At 43.7% G+C, this 22,842-nt stretch overlaps 1 protein-coding gene across 7 annotated transcripts in view; it reads right to left on the bottom strand.

Moving 5' to 3' along the window:
- Window positions 1-4,234: 4,234 nt before the first annotated feature.
- Window positions 4,235-22,842, bottom strand: part of OTULIN (OTU deubiquitinase with linear linkage specificity) — a 36,878-nt gene continuing 18,270 nt past the window's right edge. For 4 of the 7 annotated variants that reach the window (XM_036308538.1, XM_036308540.1, XM_036308542.1 and 1 more), the window contains 4 exons: window positions 21,305-21,535; window positions 14,498-14,623; window positions 11,723-11,992; window positions 4,235-9,250 (listed from right to left, as the gene is read on the bottom strand). In XM_036308538.1, coding sequence (XP_036164431.1) covers window positions 9,056-9,250; window positions 11,723-11,992; window positions 14,498-14,623; window positions 21,305-21,535 — 822 coding nt within the window. In that variant the 3' untranslated portion in view covers window positions 4,235-9,055. The remainder of the gene's footprint in view (window positions 9,251-11,722; window positions 11,993-14,497; window positions 14,624-21,304; window positions 21,536-22,842) is intronic. The other 3 variants (XM_036308541.1, XM_036308545.1, XM_036308543.1) reach the window with 2 other exon arrangements.

Genomic DNA, 22,842 nt, shown 5'->3' with positions numbered 1-22,842 from the left:
CAGGAGCCTTCTCCAGGCTCATGGCCGCTGGCCCAGGATGGAAATGACCCCTCCTGGAATTTTGCCGTGCACAACCTGTACAACCATTCCCAGCGGTCTGGCCACCTGCACCCCACCCCCTCACCTGCCCTTACAGGCCAGCCCTTCCTCTCACTCTAGGCGCTGGGTTGCTGCCAGAATGGCCCTGCAGGGACATGGGTGAGCACCGGGCTGAGCCTGGGCCCTGTGTAGTAAACGAGAGACCAGCCAGGGAGCAGGAAGGTGCCAACCCCCAAAGAGAAGGAGCAATACACAATGGGGACCCAGCCTCCTGCTCGGGCACCTGAACCCCTGGCCCTATTCCAAATCTTCTCCTTGACTCTTTCTTCATTCACCATGAGGGCCTAAAAGAGGAGACATTTAGAAAGAGAATCTGGAGAGATGGTTTCTCCTCCTCAGGGGTGTATGCACATGTGTGGGAAAGTCCCCGATACCTTAAGCCTAGAGAGAGGGCTTTTCAGGGGATACTCGGGGAGCTTGCAATGGGCCCTACCGTGGTGGGACTCAGTGTCTAGGTGCCCTATCAGATCTGACAGAACAGGGCCGCGGGAGAGGGGCTCTGGGCGGGCTGGCCCGCACCAAGTCTGACATGGCACAGGGTGCTAGTCTTACCCACGAACCAGACCTGGGCCACACTGATCAACAAGCTGACCTGGGGCGTCTCAGGCCCTGAGCTGGGCATGAAGGGGTCTCCAAAGATCCCAGAGAGAACCCCAGGCAAGAACGGGAGCTTGAGAAGTGGCCAGGCCCAGGCAGTGAGGCTGGCTCAGGACAGCAGCCAGAGTAAGGTCTTTGCTCCCCTGCCCCCCTGCCCTGCCTCCTCTTCCCCAGTTCTGGAGGGCCGGACAGGGAGTTCACAATTAGTCACGGCTTTGACTCCTATACCAGATGGGTTACTCCAATTTTACAACTGGAATAACATTTGGCAATTTGAAATGATGATAAGGCCTCTTTATTATCCAAGCATGAGCAGGCTAGGTGTTCTCCTACTTGAGCTGTAGGAGACAAAAATGAAGTTGCTTTGTGATTCTACCCCTGGAGTCATGCCAGTTCAGCTCATTTGTACAGAGGCACATGGGCTCTCGAAGGTGGGGAGGGTAAGAGAGGGCCTGGGGGGACAGGAAGGGCAGGGCTGGGCCAGCTCATCCTTGCCTCTGGATTTGGAACTGAGCTGCCCTGACCAGGCACTCTTTGGCAAATGAATGAAGGCATTCACACCTTCCTCACCTGAACATGCTCTGACCCTAGGTCACCTGCACATCAGCCCTCCCTCCTGTGACCTTCTCTCCAACTCTCTTGTTTTTATTTCATTTTGTAATGTGTTTTTATTGCTGATAGTATTACAGATATCTCCCATTTCCCGCCCTCCCCCACTCCTGCCAGTCCCTACCCACCCCCCAGTTACCCTACTGCCCATATCCATGGACTATGCATATAAGTATACTAGAGGCCTGGTGCATGAATTCATGCATGGGTGGAGTCCAGCCGCCCCTTGGGATGGGGGCCGATTGGGGCCGGGCTGGCAGGGGGCAGGGGACGCAGGAGGTTGGCTGGCCAGCCGCACCCAATTGGGGTGGGGGTGGGGCCAATTGGGGCCCCAGTCAGGCCAGTTGGCCATCACAGTGCGCGTCATAGCGACTGGTCGTTCCGGTTGTTCCGTCATTCCGGTCGCTTGGCTTTTATATATAGATAAGTTCTTTGGTTTATCTCTTCTCGTCCCCCAACCCATCGAGGTATGTCAGTCTGTTCCATGACTCCCTGCTTTGGGTCTTATTTTGTTGGTCAATTCATTTTGTTCATTAGATTCCACAAATAAGTGAGATCATGTGATATTTGTCTTTCTCAGTTTGGCTTATTTCACTTAGTGTATTTTCCAGGTCCATCCACACTGTCCCAAAGGATAAGAGATTCCTCTTTTTTACAGTTGCACAGTATTCCATAGTGTAAATGGCCCACAGCTTTTTTACCCATTCATTTACTGATGGGCACTTGGGCTGTTTCCAAATATTAGCTATTGTAAATAACGCTTTGAAACAGGGGTGCATATATTCTTTCCGATTGGTGTTTCGGGGCTTTTAGGATATATTCCCAGAAGTGGGATCGCTGGGTCAAACGGAAGTTCTATTTTTAATTTTTTGAGGAAACTCCATACTGTTTTCCACAGTGGCTGTACCAATCTGTGTTCCCATCAGTAGTGAACTAGTGTTCCTTTTTCTCCACATCCTTGCCAGCACTTGTTGTTTATTTTTTCATAGTAGCCATTCTGACAAGTGTGAGGTGATAAGTCATTTTGGTTTTAATTTGCATTTCTCTGCTGATTAGTGATTTTGAGCATGTTTTCATGTGTCTCTTGGCCATTTGTATGCCCTCTTCAGAGAAATCTCTATTCAGGTCATCTGCCCATTTTTTAAATTGAATTGCCTTCTTTTTGTTGAGTTGTATGAGTACTTTTTGTATTTTGGATATTAACCCATATCAGATGTATTATTGGCAAATATATTCTCCCATTCAGTGAGTTTCCTTTTCATTTTGATGGTAGTTTCTTTTGTTGTGTAGCAGCTTTTTATTTTGATATAGTCCCATTTGTTTATTCTCTCCTTAGTTTCCTTTGCCCTAGATGTATCCTTAAATACATTGCTGTGTGAGATGTCTGAGATTTTACTACCTGTTTCCTTCTAAGATTTTTATGGTTTCATGCCTTACATTTAAGTTTTTTATTCACTTTGAGTTTATTCTTATGTACGGTGTAAGTTGGTGGGCTAGTTTCATGTACCTGTCCAATTTTCCCAACACCATTTATTGAAGTGAATGTTTCTGCCCCAGTGTATGCTCCTGCCTCCTTTGTCAAATATTAATTGAGCATAGTGGCCGGGCCCTTACAGATATTTAAAAAAATTTTTAGTACATCACAATTCCTCACCATCTAGCACAGTGAGGATGTGACCATGTAGTACACGTGCTTTTTACTTTCTCAGCACACTGACATTTGGAGGACAGCCATTTCCTAAATAAACAACACAGCACATCACGAGAGCATTTCATCTGCCCTAAACTGCATTCTAGTTCCTGACTTGGGGAGATGGCACTACAGGAATATTTAGAAAGCACTGTTTTAGGCTGTAAGACAGTGGTTCTCAACCTTCCTAATGCCGCGACCCTTTAATACAGTTCCTCATGTTGTGGTGACACCCAACCATAAAATTATTTTCGTTGCTACTTCATAACTGTAATTTTGCTACTGTTATGAATCGTAATGTAAGTATCTGATATGCAGGATGTATTTTCATTGCTACAAATTGAACATAATTAAAGCATAGTGATGAATCACAAAAACACAATAATTATATATGTTTTCCGATGGTCTTAGGCGACCCCTATGAAAGGGTCGTTCGACCCCCAAAGGGGTCGTGACCCACAGGTTGAGAACCGCTGCTGTAAGAAGTAGTCTAAATTGTCCCAGTGAATGTAAAGTAGCAGACCACTGTCATCAAACCTCACAGCCATCCTCGAGGGTGGAGGCCGGGGTTATGGAGCTGTAGGGAATTGGGGGTTTGAATGTCACCCAGAGCTTTTCCACCCAAGGGCCAATTCTGTTCTGCCTCTCTGGGGCTGTACTGGGGGCCGGAAGCAGTTCTTCCACTAACAGGCAGGCAGGTCTCTGCTGGCTCATCCTTCATTCTCTATGCCCAAGAATACCTTTGAAAGCCCAGTCTTCCCCCATTTCACATCATTCACTTCTGGTTGACGGGCAATGCACAATTCTTGCCATCACACTTACGGGTGCATTTCCATCGGTCTCAATAGTTTTGAACACCTCTGAAGGTTGCACAGACAGCAGGCCTCTCCTTGTCAAACACCCAGGAAAGCTGGGTCTGGATTATGGCTGTAGCTCTCCCTTGCAGGCCTGGGGGCCTTCCTTGAAGTCTCTCAAGTGTTGCACCTCACTTCACCCCCACCCAAGGCTGTGTGGCCCCAGCTCACCCTAATAGTGGATGATGGGACTGCGACTGAAAACAAACCCAAGTCCAGAACCAGGCACCTAATCTGGGGTAAGCACATCCTATGGGTTCACACTGTTAAAGTCACTGGGCACCACAGGCCTGTCTTGGGGGTACTGGAAAGTTAAAGCATTGGACCCCAATCTCCCGAAATCCTCAAAGGCAGGCACTGAACCACAGCAACACAGCCAGGCTTCTGAGTTTTTTATTTTCTGTTTATTTTTTGATTGTGAAGATGAGACTCAACAAGTCACAAAGGAAACTCCTATGCCCTGAGCCAGGTGTCCCGCTGCAGAGGCAGGTGGGAGGCGAGGCCCCAACCTGACCAGAGCCTGCGGCATGTTTTTCAGAGCAGGAGAATTTTTTGACACATGTTGACATTTTACAGTGTAAACAGAGACTTGGCTAAACAAGCCAAGATGAGCAGGGCCAGGTTCACACCTCGTGTTCCTGCTGCTCTCTCTCCCTTCCCAGCCCCGCCTGCAGCAGGAGAAATACCAGGGCAGGTGACAATACCAAGACATTTCTATAAAAGCAATGGAAAAGAGCAGATAACTCATTAAATACATTCATTTTGGCTCTTTGTTCCAATATCTAAATACTCAGAAGTAATTAGAGTGAACCTGAAAGAGAGGGGTACCATACTCTAGCACCATTTATGCGAAGGCATTTTTCAATATAATACAACTGTTAAAATTAAATACAAAATTACTTTATTAAGTTCAAGCACAGGGAAACGACTGCTGACTTGATATTTCAAATCCAGACCTGACCGGTTCCTTGCTGTTACCCATGTTTTGGGAATTTCATTGCTGACCCAAGAAATCAACAAGACTGAGATAAAACTCCAGTCAGTGTTCTCCATTAATAGCTCTGGCTATTAATAAGCATTTGAAATATTTAAATATACAGGTGGCCATAAGGCCTGGGAACAGAGACATATACAATAAATAGTTTGTTGATATAACATTCCAATACAATTAATGTATTTTCAGATTCAATGGCCACTCTGTATAGTTTAATTATACACATTAACCCATTCCACCATTCCCAGTCATAAATTTCAATTTACCATGAAAAAAATATATAAATGGGACAGCTCCCCTCCACCCTACCCACTTCTGCTGGGGCCCCTCCTGTAGGCCTCCGGACATAAGACAGTCACTATGGGACTTCAGCACACATACATTTACATACATGTACGTGCTTGCATACACGTACAACACACACACCCTCCTGGGCATGGCGAGCCCACCTTGCTCCCAATGCTACTGCCACTAGGGTGCTGGGCAGGCAGTCAAATTAGTTTAGTTTTGTGCTTTCCATGGTTCCAGGTTATAGATAGAATTACACAAATGTTAAAAAGAGGTGCCCATCTTTATTCTCTGTACAACTCAGCACTGGCGCCCTGGTCTCTTCACCCCTCAGAAGAGATCACCAATGAGGTTGCCCAAAGGCATTAAATGTCACTCTTCTGTTATGTGGGGACTTAATAAACTTTAGAAAAAGGAATTTGCAGAATCCACCCAAATAAATCCTTCCCCTCTTTCAGATTTGTATTCTTTTATAACTTAAGCCCAGGAGGTGTGCCAGGCATCTGTTGTTTTCGTTTCTACGTGGCATTTCTCATCTAAAATCAGTCCTCCTTTGGTTCACTTTGTACAATTACTTGGGCCATTTTTAAATGACTTGACATTGGACTCTGCTTCTGCTGAGCTATTTGGGGACACTCCAGGCCTTTCACACACATTTTAGGTTCACTTCACAGCAGTCACATATCTTTAAAAAGGCATTTATTTATGTATGCCTACAAGTGAGAAGCCCTGGAGGTATGTACTAGCACTTTTGAAAATAACTTTCTGGCTTTCAAGGGGGAGTGCCTGCAAAGTGTTGCTTAAGAAAGGGAGAAAAGAAGGTAATCTAACTTTATTTTAACATCAGAAAGGAGAACAGCCAGGAAGACTACTGGAGTCCTTCATCTATGCCGATGGTAAAGGCGCTACATCATTAAATGCAATGATGTCATTTTCATAAGCACTTCAGTCAAGGAAGATCTGCAAAAACAAAACTACGAGGAAAACGGCATGTGGGGGTGAGGGTGAGAGCAGGACTAGCACAGCCTCTTAAAACAAAAATACTAAAAAGAAAACAAGCACATAACCCGCAAAGGCCGTTTCTCCCATCAGAGGTGTGAGTGCACATGGCCTGAGATTTTACCTGGTAAGACTAATGAAAGAACACAAAGGCAATGTCTGTTATTCTTAAAGAAAAATTTCATCAGGCATTAACTGAATATATAATAGTATGATAAAAGTGGAAATTGCTATATAAAGAAAACAGGGTCAGTCTTGTTCTGTGCATTTAAAACATTTTCAGATATGCCATATTTGAAGGAAGAGGAACTGCAAGCATTTCAGATCAAATTCCACCTACGTCTAGATCACAAGTGAAAAACCACACACTGGCCTCATGTTCTCCATTGCCGACATCACCGTTCCACGTGTATGGGTGAGATGAACAGCTGTATATGCAGGTGAGGAGGGGAGCCAGAAAAAATTCTGAAGGAGCAAAGCTAATGCCATGGAACTTGCTACACAGAAATTCTTTTTTATTTAAATGTACCTTAAAGGAGCTCAAAGGTGTAAGTCATGCCTGCTTAAGGTGGAGATTATCTTTCTGCCAAAATCATAGGGTCCAGAATCTCTGAACTCTCGCAATAAACTCTGGGATTAAAAGTAAGCACAGAGCAGTTCCCACTAACTTTCCTTCTAGATACTTTATCATTTTAGAGGTCCTTCTAAATAATTGTCCTCTTGAATCCATTTTGGTCTCAATTTAATTTCTATTCTGCTCATGTCACTGACCAGCCCAAGACCAGGAATGAGAAATTGAATTAGGACTCTGAATAACTGAAGTTGCATGTTGCAACAAACAAATGTTCTTTTTAAAGTTGGCCAATCATCTATATTTCCTGAAGCACTGTTTCATGGACAGCTTTGCTCCTCTTATGCTGTGATCCCGTTAAGCCTGGACAATGTCTGAGAGCAGAGTCCATCCAATAAGGCCTTAGGACAGAAAACCAGTTAAACTTACCTTTTTGAATTTTTATCAGTGTAGGAGTAAAGACCACAATTTTAACAATATCATACATAGAAACAAGAAAAAAGTATAAAATGTAAACAATTAAGTTGCCCAGAAGTTCAGTTCAAGTTTACTGAGATTAGATTATTTTCAAAATTCAAAGACAGATGATCATGAGTATCATTAAATTCAATGGTGGGTATGAACAAATGGTCAGAGGAACACAGACCCCTGCTGCCTTGTTCAGCCTACACATTTGAAGTTATGCTTTTAAAAATATTAAAGAATGAAATGTAATGTGTTTCCTGTTATGTTACAAATACTAAAATGAAGCATCAAAGCCAACAAGAAGTCATTATTATTACTTGAACTTGGCTTCTAGGCACCTCCTATCCAGGCACCATTGCATTTCACAGTGAAAAACACAAGCCTCCCCAATCCACACACATTTAGAGCAGAATTTGATTCAGAGAATTAGCATCTACCAAAATGTGGTGACCATTACTGATGAGGTCATGGGGAAAATACTAACGTAACAGTCTGAATAGTTTTGTGTGGCCTCTGAGTTTTCTCAACTAAGAATTTGAAGTGAAAGCAAAACTTAGATTTTCAAAAAAGGTTCGCCCCTCTGAAAAAACAGATTAGAGAGCTTATAAACTATTAAACTGCACCAAATAAAAATTTAAGTTATTCTAAAATAAAGCTCAGTGCTTCAGGGAAACACCACCTCTACTAATGCTGAGCCAATTCAGGTGCTGCTGGTACAACCCTAAAGAGTGACGTGTCTGGTAACTGTGAGCACTGTCCACACCTCACGTGGACAATTCAGGTCCTAATGCAGGCCACAGGCAGCTAGGCTGCCCCATAACCACCACCCAGTCACCATGCAGGCAATTGCTCAGGGCCCAGAACCCTGCCTCCCTCAGGCTTTCCAAACCAAATCAGGGACAATGCAGCATAGCCATACTTCTGCACTGTTTTAGTATGCACTTCTGCTTAAACTAACTCATGAAAAACCTTAGCTACTCTGCTGTTACTCATCCCCTGCCAGCAGATGAATTTGGCAATAGAAACATCCTAAAAAATAGTAGGAAAAGGGCACAGGAAGACCTGGATCCAGCTTATCCCACCCCTAAACTCAGATATCTGAGGGCCTGTGGTCATTTGGCCTTGGTTTCCTCCTCTAAAAACGCAGATAGATCTGAACTCTGTTCTGACTATAATAGTGAACCTATGGGCCACAGAGTAATAAACAGCCCGACACTAGAGCACACCACTTGCACCCAGCACCAGACCTGGTGTGGCTGCGGCCTCAACACTGGTCATGTCGTCGAAGAGCAAGGATTTACAGGTGCCATCATCTCCCTCCTGCTCCTTCTCCAGCCTTTAAAAAACCAATTCTCAATCATCTATTAAATAATCTGTTTAAGGTAGCTTTAATTAGTATATAAATCCAAACCCCTGCTTGCCAAGACTATCAGAGGATGTCGACACTGCCATTAGCAGACTCCATCCCAGAATTATACCACGTAAGCAGACTGCATAGGAAGGGCACCACAGAGACCCATTACCACAAAAACAAAAAAATTACTATTAAAAAAAAAATTTGAAAGCCAGTTTACTAATAGAGAAAGTTTGGTTTGAGATATAAAGAGCATTCTTCTGACACTAAAGTATTTGTTTTATAACAAAGATGGAGTGTGCAGCTTCCAACAGATGTGTTGGAAGGCCCCACTAAAACATATTGCATCATAAATGAGAAGAAAACTTGGTTAACTCATTATCAGAAGCTAGTCTTCAGAACATCCCAGGCCAGCTTGGCTCACAGGGTCCAAGAGTCCACGTAATTCATTCTAAGAGACCAGCAAGCCGGGGCCCGGGCTGAGGAGTGGCCCGCACGCCTTGGCCCTGCTGCCAGGCTGCCGGGTGTACGTCTCTCACAAACTCGTCTCCTCACACACTCTGACGGGGATGTTGTAATGCCGATCGTCCTCGGCAATCAGGGTCACCACCGGCCAGTCCCTGGGTGGGTCTGTGGGGTACACCGTGATGAACTCCTCAGTGCTGTACTTGGAGAGCCGGTACACCTGGATGGTGTGGCGCACAGCATAGGCCAGAAGGAACATTTCAATCTGCAGAGGAGAGCAAACAGGTAAGGGAAGGGCAGCCACCCTGAAAGATGCCGCTTACCTCCCGCTCCATCCCAGGTGTCCCAGGCCAAGCCAGCTAAGCCAAAATCCTCTTCCTCCCCATGGACCAGCCCCAGTCCTCTTTCATATGGTCGTTGTAAACAGGCAAATGACCAAGAATGGATCGTGTCTGCTGAGGGACTTGTAACCAGAATTTATCACAACTCTTACAACTCAATAAAAAAACAAAGGACCAGTTTAAAAACTGAGCAAAGGGCCCGAACGGATAGTTCTCCAAAGAAGATACACAAATGGCCAATATGCACATGAAAAGTCATCAAGGGAATGGAATCAAAACCATGGTGAGATACCGCGTCACACCCTCTGGAATGGCTCCAATCAAAAAGACAAAAGATGCGGGGGAATGACTGCTTACCGGGTATGTTTTTCTTTTCAGGCATGAAATGATTTGATACAGGTAGTGGTCACACAACACGTAAATGTACTAAAGGCCACTGAGCTGTACACTTTAAAATGGTTACTTGTATGTTATGTGAGGTATAGATGTGGGAATGACCAATGATACAGCTGTTCCTCAACACTAAATAAAGAACTGCCATATGACCCAGCAATTCCACTCCCAGGTACATACCCAAGAGAACTGAAAAAATATGTCCACACAAAAAAAAACTTGCACATGAATGTTCAGAGCAGGATTTTTCAAAATAGTTAAAAAAGGAATGACCCAAATATCCATCAACTGATGAGTAGATGAATAAAATGCGATATATCCATACCATGGAATAGTATTTGTCAATAAAAAGGAATGAAGAATTGACACATGATACAATATGCATGAACCTTAAAAACACTAAGCTGTGAAAGAAACCAGTCACAGAAGACCACATATTGTATGATTTATGATTCCATTTATATGAACTCTCTCCATAGTAGGCAAATCTAAGGTGACAGAAAGTAGATTACTGGCTGCCTAGGACTGGGGGGAGTAAGAATGGGTCTCAGGTTTCTTTTAGAGGTGATAAAATGGTTTAAAATTAGACTGTGATGGCTGCAAACATACTAAAAAACGATTGAGCTGAATACTTTAAAAGGGCAAACTTTACGGTCAGTAAATTATTTCAATAAAGCTGTTTTTTAAACACTGGACTCTCCATGACAGCAGACCTTGTGGAGATCCAAAAGGACTAACATGCAAAACACCCTCTACCAGGCTTTTCACTGCAATGTACTTGCTACTGTTCAGGAGACATTAGGTAACTTACGCTACAAGTACAGGTTATTTTAAATAATTATCTTCAATCCTGCCTGACCCAGCATGACCATCATCTTTGCTCTTTCAGACAGACCAGGAAAAGCAAGCCAAAGAGCCAGCCATGGAAGAAGAAAGGAAGCTCTTTGGAAGGCTAGCCTTAATGCAACTTTAGTGGCTGGCTATCCCACGAAAAAAAGACATAAGCTTTTTAAGGCAGCGTAATGAACTCACCAAAGACAGAGAGTGCAAAGTAAGCCAACCGTTGCGTCCTGGGACAGTACTGTATTGGGTCTCTGTGTAAAATTCCAAACTAGTGTATGTGTAAAAGATCAAGAGCAGGCTGCGCTCTACTGGCTAAGGTGACCCCATTTCTATTTTTAAAGGATCATAGCTAATACAGCTACAGCTGCCAAGATTAAACACCCTTCACATGACTCTTTTTTTTTAGACTACCAGATCCAAAGATACTGATCCCATTACCACCTGCAGAAGCAAGCCCAGGCTGAGATAACCATGTTGGTCCTAAAATAGATTCACAATTCTGTAAGAGTGGGATGAACTTGGTGACCTGCTAACAAATATAATATGGGTAAGTGTGATGGGGTGTGACTTCTAAGATTAGACCAGGGGTGGGCAAACTTTTTGACTCGAGGGCCACAATGGGTTCTTAAACTGGACCGGAGGGCCGGAACAAAAGCATGGATAGAGTGTTTGTGTGAACTAATATAAATTCAAAGTAAACATCATTACATAAAAGGGTACGGTCTTTTTTTTTTTTTTTTAGTTTTATTCATTTCAAAAGGGCCGGATCCGGCCCGCGGGCCGTAGTTTGCCCACGGCTGGATTAGACCATAAAAGGCATTGTGGCTTCTTTCCACTCTCTCCTTGAATTACTTTCTGAGAGAAGCCAGTTGCCATGTTGTGAGGACACTCACACAGCCCTATCTGTATAAAGCCCCACATGGCAAGAAACTACCCCCTACCAGTGAGAAACTGAGGCCTCCCGCCAACAGCCAGGTGAGTGAGCCATGTTAGACATGGATCCTCCAACCCAAGTCAAGTCCTCAGATGATTGCAACCTGAGACCTCAAGCCCAAGTCACCCACTGAGTTGCTCCTGAATTCCTGACACCCAAGCACTACGAGATAATGTTTGATGGTTAATGCTGGTGTTTTGGGATAATACACAAGGGTATAACTCACCTGTTCGAGGCCACCAGTGTGTCCCACCTGATTTAGATGGTTCCTCAGTAGCTGTCCAGGGTCACTGGATGTGTCCCGAGCAAACAGAAGCACAGAGAAAAATGGTACATCCTCTCCCTTCTCTTTATCATCATATAGTTCAATGGCTCTGTGTAACATTAAAAATTTTACAGCTTCATAAAGGCTATATTCTTCCTCTTCATTTGTGAACAGTTCATCACAAGCTTTCTGCCTTGCTTCAGCAGTTCTCAGTTCAGCCAAGCCTGCCCACTGCAATAAAAAAGTTACATAATAATTACATTTTTGCTCTAAAAGTCCCTGGTATACTTCCATACTTTGAGCACAAAATCATTTTCAAAAGTAGGCAACCATGGGTCACAACATTCAAGTTTCCAGCTCAAACAATGGTACTACTCTTTAGGCCACACAAAATCCTTATTCAGTTTCTGCCCCATTAATTTGAAACAAAAGTACAACGCACTAAGGAGAAGCACTGGGACTGTGGAATGGCAATTTGGAACCCTAACTTCAGGCAATGAGACTCAATCAACCAAATATTTATGGAAGACCTAACGTGTATGTGTGAGTCCTGGGTGTGAAGCTGTGAAGAAGAGCTAAAATTACTCCTCTCTATAAGGGGGCTTACAGTTATCCAGAAACCTTCAAAAATGAAGATGGGCAAGGATGATTAGGGGATCTCCTAAATAATTAGTTTACTAAATTTAACCTTCTAACCTCTTGGAAGTATACGTGAGTTTCAAATGAATAAATTCATTCAGGAAATTCTAATTGACTCCTGATTAAGAATAGAGCAGTGTCAGGTATTCAGCTAAAATAGACACATTCTTAATGTGAACAAGAAAACCCCATAAATACATGTACTTTTAAGTTAAAGTAAATTAGAATAAAAGATGCCAATATGAAACTAGTCCTTAGGAATCACCAGAAACTACCACCCCCTGAAAACCCAGTAAAATTTTAAATCCAAGAGTAAATTTTAATGGTAATGACTGCACCACAGGACTCTCTAACAAGTGGGCTGAAAGCTGGAACACCTCATTTTCCAGAAGTAGACAAGTTGCCAGTCAAGAGCATAGCTCTAGAGTCCGGATGGAATGAAGGCCTCACCCAAGCAGCTGATGGCTTTTACAGGGCATTAACCAATTGCGGGGCCTTAGTTTTCTCAGCTGTAAATATGGGGTAACCATAGCAACACCACCTTGGTAGTTGCAAGAATTAAATACAACTTTTAGTGTACGGCCTGGCCCATAGAAAGTGCTGGGAATGTAGCTCAGATTATTAATAATTTTCACATTACTGTAAATTGGAATCACTTAAACATTCCCCAAAACGAGGATCCAGTCACTCTAGACCAGTGATGGCGAACCTATGACACGCGTGTCAGAGGTGACACGTGAACTCATTTTTTGGTTGATTTTTCTTTGTTAAATGGCATTTAAATATATAAAATAAATATCAAAAATATAAGTCTTTGTTTTACTATGGTTGCAAATATAAAAAATTTCTATATGTGACACGGCACCAGAGTTAGGGTTTTTCAAAATGCTGACACGCCGAGCTCAAAAGGTTCGCCATCACTGCTCTAGACACACCTAAAAGAAGCAAAAATTGCAGTTTCACAAGAACTTAAAAGAGATAAAAATGAAATCACAAGTGACTGAACTGAAGAGCCTTCTCACTCCCACAGGGCCAGAGTCCTGCCCTCAACCCTCCACTGACCCGGGGACTGGGCAGCACAGGTCTCCAACCCCCACAAATCCTGTGCTCTGCTTAACAGGCAAGAACAACAGAATCCCTCTGTCTTTCTTGTCCTCCCATTTCATCACTGGTGTTCCTGTGCAGTGTGTTTTGCAGTAAATACTTCTATGATTGCAAACCCAAACTAGGTTCCAGGAAGTCAGATCCTCAGTCCATCCATCAACAAGATATTTACCGAATGCCTATTATGTGTCAGGCTCAGGTCTAGGCACTGGGTATAAAGAAATGACATCTTTCATGAAGCTAAAAGTCTAATAGGACATGAATTCGTATCACTGATATTACGATAAGAAATTTGGACTGTCCCTAGCCAGTGTGGCTCAGCTGGTTGAGCGTCATCCTGTGCACCACTGAAAGGTCACCAGTTCGGTTCCCAGTCAGGGCACATGCCCAGGTTGTGGACTTGATCCCTGGTTGGGTGCATGTAGAAGGCAGCCAAACCATGTTTCTCTCATATTGATGTTTCTCTGTCTTTTTCTTCCTTTCCCTTCCTCTCTCTCAATTCAATAAAAACATTAAAAAAAGAAAAATATGGACTAAATGTATCACTGAAACTTGTCAGTATGACTTAGCACAAAGACTATATTTGTTATGGTTTCCTTTTAAGATAAACAATTCATTAAACATATCACCTCCTCCAAAAATACTTGATGTTGATATTTCTCAATTTTACCAAAGACCTCACAGGAAGGGTTTGTGTTCATCCAAAATTATTTTGCCTAAAAACCAGCCAAGAACATTTGGTAATCCACTAAGTGAGAACTAAGAAGTGGTCTGCTGAGGGGGATAAATGGTGATGGAAGGAGACTTGACTTGAGTGGTGAACACATAATACAATATATAGATGATGTATTATAGAATTGTATACCTGAATCCTATATAATTTTATTAACCAATGTCACCCCAATAAATTCAAGAGAAAAAAATGGTCTGCTGGGGCAATTAGGAGCAGGAGCTTTTGCACTTCACAGAAAAAGAAAATTACATGTTCCAAACCTTCTTTCTTAGTAAAGTGAGGGACTCCTTAATTTTATCAACCAGGTCCTCGCTCTTCCCCTCAAATTTCAATCCAAGTTTCCACTGCTTGATCCAGCTGTATTTGCTTATGAGTTTTTCTGGTAACTGGAGTATGAAGAAACAGAGAGACAAAGAACATTAACCCTCCAAAAAGTCCATCACATGAACCAAGCTGTAAGAAACCACAAAGCCCTTTGTCCTTCTCTTTCTCCCATTTCCTTATCACTAGAGTTCCTACCTTCGTTTCCAGAATTAATCCCTGCAAACCTGTCATGTGGGTTTAGGCTGGATCACCTAAACCTGGAAGTCAGGAACTCAGAAAGTACTGCCCTAAGGAGGACTGCTAGAGTGAAATGAAGGTTTGGGTTGAGATACAGGAGCTCAATATAGCCTGCACAACCACCCCAGCCAGGAAGCCTGCACAGCACTTTGTGAGTGCACGTGAAGGAGCCTCTTCACTAAAGCCTCCAGCAGCTGCTGGGCCTTTGGCAGCCTCCCTAGCACTCCATACTGCCTGACTCTGGAAGGGGCTCCAGGACTTGTGAGATGGTCCAGGATAAAGTAAAACACCTGCTCCCTTCCTGACTGGAAAAACAAAACCTAATTTTGATATTAACACATATACTCAAAGTTTTAATATTCAATGAAGCGATATTGTATCTAATTCCACTGCTTAGTATAGTAAGATAAAAAACAGCACTGAGAATAAGAGGTAGGGGTTAAGGGAGCTGTGATGGCCTAGCTCAGTGGTCGGCAAACTGCGGCCCCTTGAGTGCAGCTCTTTCACAAAATACCACGTGCGGGCGAGCATGTACAGTGTGATTGAAACTTCGTGGCCACACTGAAGGGGCCAAAGAGCTGCATGTGGCTTGTGAGCTGCGGTTTGCGGACCACAGGCCTAGCTCATTAAAGAAGTGACAGCTGAACTCATACTTTGCCTGCTTCTCTTTTGTTATTTCCCCCCAATCATCAGTGGAATCTGGAGTCTGAAAGGCAAGATGGGACACAACTTGATGGATGACAGCATGGGAACTCACTCTCCCAACAGTCTCCGGTGTGCCAGGAGAAAAATCCATATTATTAGGTTGGGCACAGGCATGTCGTGTCACTGCTATAAAATTTAGAGAGGAAAAAAAAAGTTCACCTCCATGTCAAAAGATCATTAAAGAATAATTATTTCCTACAACATCCTATGTGGACCCTGAGCTTATTTAACAGTTACAAATAGGTTTTTTAAAATATATATTTTTATTGATTTCAGAGAAGGGAGAGGGAGAGAGAGATAGAAACATCAATGATGAGAATGAATCATTGATTGGCTGCCTCCTGCATGCCCCCTACTGGGGATCGAGCCCACAACCCGGGCATGTGCCCTTGACAGGAATTGAACTCGGGACCTTTTAGTCCAAAGTCCGATGCTCTATCCACTGAACCAAACCGGCTAGGGCATAAATAGTTTTAAATGAGACCATATGTTCAGTTCTTCCGTAATCTAAGACCCTGCCTACCCTTTCATAATGGTAATTCCAGTTTTACCTTCTCAGTCTATACCAGCCGTGGGCAAACTATGGCCCGCGGGCCAAATCCGGCCCATTTGAAATGAATAAAACTAAAAAAAAAAAGACCGTACCCTTTTATGTAATGATGTTTACTTTGAATTTATATTAGTTCACACGAACACTCCATCCATGCTTTTGTTCCGGCCCTCTGGTCCAGTTTAAGAACCCATTGTGGCCCTCGAGTCAAAAAGTTTGCCCACCCCTGGTCTATACCAATCATGTAAAACAAAGGTGGTTTCATCGCTACAAAAAACTAAACCACCACTGGGATATAAATTCCTCTTGCAGTTCCCACAGTGATGCTCATCCACACTTACTCATAAGGGGGAAGGGGCTTATCATAATGACAAATGACCACCCACCCAACTTCATGTCCCCACGGTCCTGCATTTTGGCAGCATGTGGGCAGCTCTGCTGCAAACCTTCAATTAGGTTCTGTTTCATCCAGAACCTAAAATGCCCTCAAGTGGCAACAAGCTGAAATCACAACTGGGCACAGAGAAGTGCAAGTGAGCAGAAAATCTTGGCTACACAGATGTGAGCTGGGAACCGAGTAAAGCCCATAAGCCCATCTGAGCATCACAGGACACTGTGCAGGTATCTAAAAAGCAGGCACAACACTCAACTGAATTACCCGGGAGACCCCAAAGACCTAACTATGTGGACAGAAACCAAATAAAAGTCCGCCTCCTCGGTCCTTCCATGTATTGCTCAGTGTTGCTAGAGCAATCCTCCAACACAGGGTGCATAGTTCTGGGAGACAGTGGAGCAAGTCCAAAAAATAAGGTGTGAAAAAGAAAATACAAAGAAAAAAAATAATTGGGTTGGAATTATTTATTCAGAAGAAAAAAGTGAATATAATTTTAAGTGCTTTCAGGGCTCATAATACATAGAACACATAAATAGCCATTCTTTTCTCCTGCACCTTAAGAGACTGGACTTCTGTTATAAATTTGAGCAAGAAACAAGACTTAAGAAATAATGCTGGCCGAAACCGGTTTGGCTCATTGGATAGAGCATCGGCCTGTGGACTGAAAGGTCCCAGGTTCGATTCCGGTCAAGGGCATGTACCTGGGTTGCGGGCACATCCCCAGTAGGAGATGTGCAGGAGGCAGCTGATCGATGTTTCTCTCTCATCGATGTTTCTAACTCTCTGTCTCTCTCCCTTCCTCTCTGTAAAAAATCAATAAAATGTATTTTTTAAAAAAAGAAATAATGCTGGGAAATATTTAAGAATAAAATGGTAATCAGCTTAAGTATAATTCAATTTGTGACTAAATTATAAAAACACCCTGTTTTCTCTAACAAGTCTATAATTCTTGAAACTAACACCATGATTAAAGGGGTAGCAAATAAAAATGTGTCATCCCTAAAACTAACTCATAAAATAAGTTTTGATATACCGTAGCGTCTAACCCACTCTAAGCAAACACTGCCACAGGTCCCACCCACTCAGAGACATTCTAAAGCTTAGAAAACTTGGAAAGCAAAGGACTACCCTGAAGGACACCACCTCTCAGGGACCCAGGCCCTGTTCCAAGTTTAAGAACAGCCACACCAAGCACCTCCAAGGTTGTTAGGTAATCTGACTGCAGTCAAATACCAAAACTGGGATCCGACAGATGCAGAAACAACACATAGGGAGCCCAGGCAAGGACAGGAGGCGAGGGACAGCTGAACTGTCCAAGGGGCAGTGAGGACAAAGCTCAACCTTTCAGGTGGGGAAGGACAGAGGCCAGAGGAGCTGAGCACAGGCAGAAAGGCAAGTCCAGGCGCTCTTCACTGAGATCAGACTAAGGGGAGGGGCTCTCAGCCCAGCTCTCCCGCATCCCTTCCATGTCCTGTTCTAGGAGAGAGGGAAGAGGGCAAAATGCAACAGGGAACACTTTCAATACAACTAGCGAAAGGGCACGTGTTCCTTGGTAACAAAAGACGGCTTCCCTGGGCTCACACAGTCTTGATGGAATGTACACTAAGGTCAAGGGATGTTTAGCACAGCACAGCCGTGGGCTGAGGCTGGTTCTGGGTTCACACAAAAACTTAGGTGTCCCAGGACCTGTCTGACCCCAAAAGCTGAAGAAGTGGGTTACTTAAGCCAGTGCAATGCAGGAGACCCTCATAACGCTGACACCAGATTCCCTCTAACCTGCCTGCCGGGGCAGCCTTTCTGTGTCCCCACAAGTGGCCAGGACTTTTAAAAGGCCAATGGACACACAATAACTAGAGGTGTTGTGCCATGAACTGGCCAGCCCATAGGACTGTCACTGGACACAGGGTAGTGGCCAAAAGAGGCCCTTGGTATTTCAGAAAGACCAAGGATCAGGGTAAACTGAGAGAGATCCATTGTCAGAGACTTATTGTGGGCGTGGTCCAAGTAATTAATATACCAAGCCGACCCAATTTTAACACAAATAATTTATACCAAGTTCTAACAACAAGCAGAGTGTTACTTAATGTGACACAATACAAGTTATTCTGCTCTATCAGGAAGATGGGGAGGAAATGGTCACACTCACTTTCATACCAAAACCTCTGTAAGATTTTGTTTTGTAGCCAGAGAATTATTTAAGTTTCACTTGATCTGCTTGTCTTAAGCATCTGTGTTAACAAATAAATATTAAGATGTTTACTTATTACAGAGTTACACAAGTAGTGCCTAGAGATGGAGAGACCCCATTTCTGAAGCAAGGTGATCCAGGTACCCCAACACCCTAGAGTGCACTGCCAGCCCCCTAGAGTGCACTGCCAGCCGCAGAAGGCCTCACCACCCCTCCGTCTATGCACTTAGTTCCACCCCAACATCTTCTGGTCACGCTGCGCCACCCACTCCCTCACTCAACCTGGCCCTTGTCGGTGAGAACAGGAGTGCAATGGCATCCTCAGAGAGCACGAGGGGCAACTGGGAGGTGCTTAGAAAATAGTTTGGTCAAGTGCAACAACCAAGTCTGATACCCCTTCCTGCTCTGGCACCTCAAATATGAAGCATGTGGTGCATCTGTCACCTGCTCAAGCAATCAGCAAAACGGACCCTGTAAAAAAAGTGCTCAAACCAAGGAAAGTTGCTGGGGGTTGGGAAGCCAGAAGGAGAACAAGTCTTCTAGTTAGAGGAGAACAAGAAAAGAATAGTCATTTCTTTAGATGGCATTAACAGAACGAAAGTTTAATAAACTTAAATACTAAAGTCACAGGCAGGCATGAGGCGCTTCTTCTGTGGCACGGGCCTCTTGGCATTCAATAAAGGTTACATGACAAAAATAATGCCAATAATACCACTGTGACCAACTAATCAGATTATGCTCCAAGAGAGAAACTGTATTTGTTGGTTGATGTTCACAGAAAAGGGAAGAAATTGGGAAGAGCACTTGAGAATTTAAAAACTATTTCCACATGACTCAAATGCAATCAGGAAAACCATCTTAAAGCCCCATTGCTCATTCACACAACATATTCTAATGGTGATCAGAAAGCAAGCACAATCCACCTTGCCTGCTTTTACTACCTATAGGCATCCTGTCGATAAAGTAAAAGGGACACTATGCTTTACTTTCACGGGGCATATTCTATATGTTTAATTATACAGCACACTACTGTACCAGAGTTTCTTGGGAAATATAAAAATTCAAATTCATTATGTCAATTAAATCCATACATTTAAACAGCCCCTAAAGAAAAAGGCTCAAAAGGCTCAGCCTAAAACAAGGAGGATTTTATGTCACAATCTATTAAATTATGACAATCAAACACTGAAGTTAAAGCAAAAAAAAAGTGAAATCACTCACATTTGCTTCCCTAAGTGTCTTATAGCCAGCCACAGGCATGCTTTTGCCAAATAATCAGCAATTCTGAAATTTTTCACTACCTATAAATGTCATGATTTGCAAAGGACAAAATAGCCTTGTGGATCAACTGCTTTTGTTTCTGTATTTTAAAAACAATCAATAAGCTAGTACTGAGTAACCTGCTTAAGATAACATATCTTTGCTGAGAAAAAAAATAGCTTTCACAGTTTACACAGGTGTGCTGATATATATCGGTTTATAAAGCGGATAATCACAGGATGGACAGGTAGTATCCACCACCCACTGGTCCTGGTTTTGCCCACTGAGGGCATGTGATCGTTCATTCGCCTAACAGACCTCTAATTAGCTCAGCTGGCAGCTAAAAATCCTCTTTCTTCTAGGCCCCTTCAACTTCAAGTACCCCAGCTCCTTCACTGTTCCCAAAACGAGATGAATCGTCGTGGTCACACTCCCATCTGCTCTGAGGAACGGCACAGAGCTGCACTTGCTCCTTGAGATGGGAGCTGACCAGCGCAGTCCAAGACGGGCTGTCGCTGTTGGAAGCGCACCCTTAAAGCAGGGCTCCCCTACCACCGCCGGCCATCACGTCGCTCGGGCTTCTGTGGGGCTTGCAATCAATTAAGATCCTCATGTCCTTTTCCCCCTCGTAAGTTGCCAGCAAAGTGGATGTCCCACAGCTAGCACTTTGGGTTTTGTTTTTGCTTTTTAAAAAAATAGAAGCAACAAGACTTCCAATTTTCTTCTAATTATGCCCTATTGTCAGCTTTGCTCAATCATTCCCACCCACCGAACTCTTTTGGGGTATTCTATTTCCCAACCTATGATGGGACCTCATCTGATGTGTGTGGACACACGACACGATGAGACATGATTTCCTGGGTGTCACTACCACATCTCAGGTTTAAACCACTGGCAAAGGCCTAGCATGGGTACACAGCCCGACCTTCACCTCCCCAGGAAGCCCCTCCCAGGGTAACATCAATCACCCGCTTCTAGTGCTGCTGCTCAACCACCTACGAAGCCAATCCTCCTAACACTGCACAGAGGGTGCTAGTTTCTTGAACTGGAGCTGAAATTACAGGAATGTGCACCCTAAAACCCCAGCAGGTTCTCAGAAAGACCAATACACACTCCATTTAATTCAGCACCAGCACAGAAGCCAAACTGCTCCTTTACAAACTCTTAGCGCCTGCTCACTAATTCAGCTCAACTGTTCAAATAAACTTTATCATTTTTCTCTTCTGGGAAATACTATTTTTGTTCGCTTTTACTATGCAAAATCATCCCAACCACACAAAACCCAATGAACCCACATGCTGACGTCATCTTGCATACAGGGCTAGCACAGAGCACGGGCAGAAAAGGGAAGTCTTTCTCACAGAAATGATTGGAAACATTACGGACGCAAACCTGCAGCAGCAGCGTACCAGCGTGAGCTCCGGGTCCTGCAGCCAGGAGGGCAGCCCCGCTGGCTGGCTCATGGCCTGGAACAGTGTGGCCCTCAGCGCACAGTAGTTATCTCCGCGGACTCGCCTTATGGAGGTGAATTTCTGAGATACCTCTTCGTAGCCCTGGGTGAAAGCATCAAAGAACTCAAAATGGTTGTTACTAACTTCAGGGAGAGTTTTATTCCTATGGAAAAATGTGCCCCTGAAAGACTGTAAACAAGACTGGTTGAGTCCTTCATGTAAAACACTCTAATTCCTTATTAATCAAAAGATATTAACAAATGTTAGTACTGTACAAAATATTAGCATGGTAACAGATGCAATACACTATAACATATAAATAATACACCAAGTATTATTAAAACACTAACCACTCCCAAAGCTGGAGTTATATATGTCCCTTCCTAAGCAATTGTTGTATTGATAACCGAATGTATGGATAATTGTAATTATGTATTGACTAGAGCAGCGGTTCTCAACCTGTGGGTCGCGACCCGTTTGGAGGTCGAACGACCCTTTCATAGGGGTCGCCTAAGACCATCGGAAAACACATATATAATTACATATTGTTTTTGTGATTAATCACTATGCTTTATGTTCAATTTGTAACAATGAAAATACATCCTGCATATCAGATATTTACATTACGATTCATAACAGTAGCAAAATTACAATTATGAAATAGGAACGAAAATAATTTTATGGTTGGGGGTCACCACAACATGAGGAACTGTATTAAAGGGTCACGGCATTAGGAAGGTTGAGAACCACTGGACTAGGGGCACAGTGCATGAAATTCATGCACGGTGTGTGTGTGGGGGGGGGGGGGGGCCTCTTGGCCCAGCCTATACCCTCTCACAATTCAGGACCCCTCGAGTGGGTTTTGGCCCAATCCCACAATCTGGAAGTGAAAGGAGGAAATGAAAATGTTCAGTGACATGCTCTCAAAAACAGCATTCAAATGGAACATTTTGAAGCATACTCGAAAAAGGGCACCAAAAAATCCTAGTGACCAGTCCACAGGCCTTTGATGATCTGATCTCCCTGGCTGGGCACTTCTCAGGCATTGTATCAACCTCAGTGCTACCCCAACTCGCTCACTTCCAATCTGTCCGTCCTTTCACTTGGCCTGCTCTTCCTTGACAGTCTCTGGAGACCACTTCCTACCCTGCACTCACTCAAAGAAAGGAGTCTCGCTCTCACCACACAGACAGCCATCCTGTGTCCAAGTGCTGCACCCTCATCACGAGCTGTTTTCAAGGTCCAAGTCACAGGACAGTGTTCTTAGTGGGTATGAAAGTTCTTCTTTAAAACAAAATGTTGAGAGTCCCATTTTTATGTAGTGGTCCAATCACTGTGACAGATAAGGGTCCATCAACCAGACTCACATCCACTAATGTCCATCTCTTCCCTATGGTGGGCCCTCAATTACCTTGAATATTCACAATGGCTTGTTCAACAGCAACTGCACCTCTCCAATTGTGTACATTACTTGTGCTATTTCAGAGGTGAGTCAA

The sequence above is a fragment of the Myotis myotis genome, unplaced genomic scaffold (assembly GCF_014108235.1).
Source record: "Myotis myotis isolate mMyoMyo1 unplaced genomic scaffold, mMyoMyo1.p scaffold_m19_p_5, whole genome shotgun sequence".
Classification (NCBI taxonomy): domain Eukaryota; kingdom Metazoa; phylum Chordata; class Mammalia; order Chiroptera; family Vespertilionidae; genus Myotis; species Myotis myotis.
The sequence above is the reverse complement of the archived record's forward strand: the minus strand, read 5'-3'. Positions and strand labels throughout refer to the sequence as shown.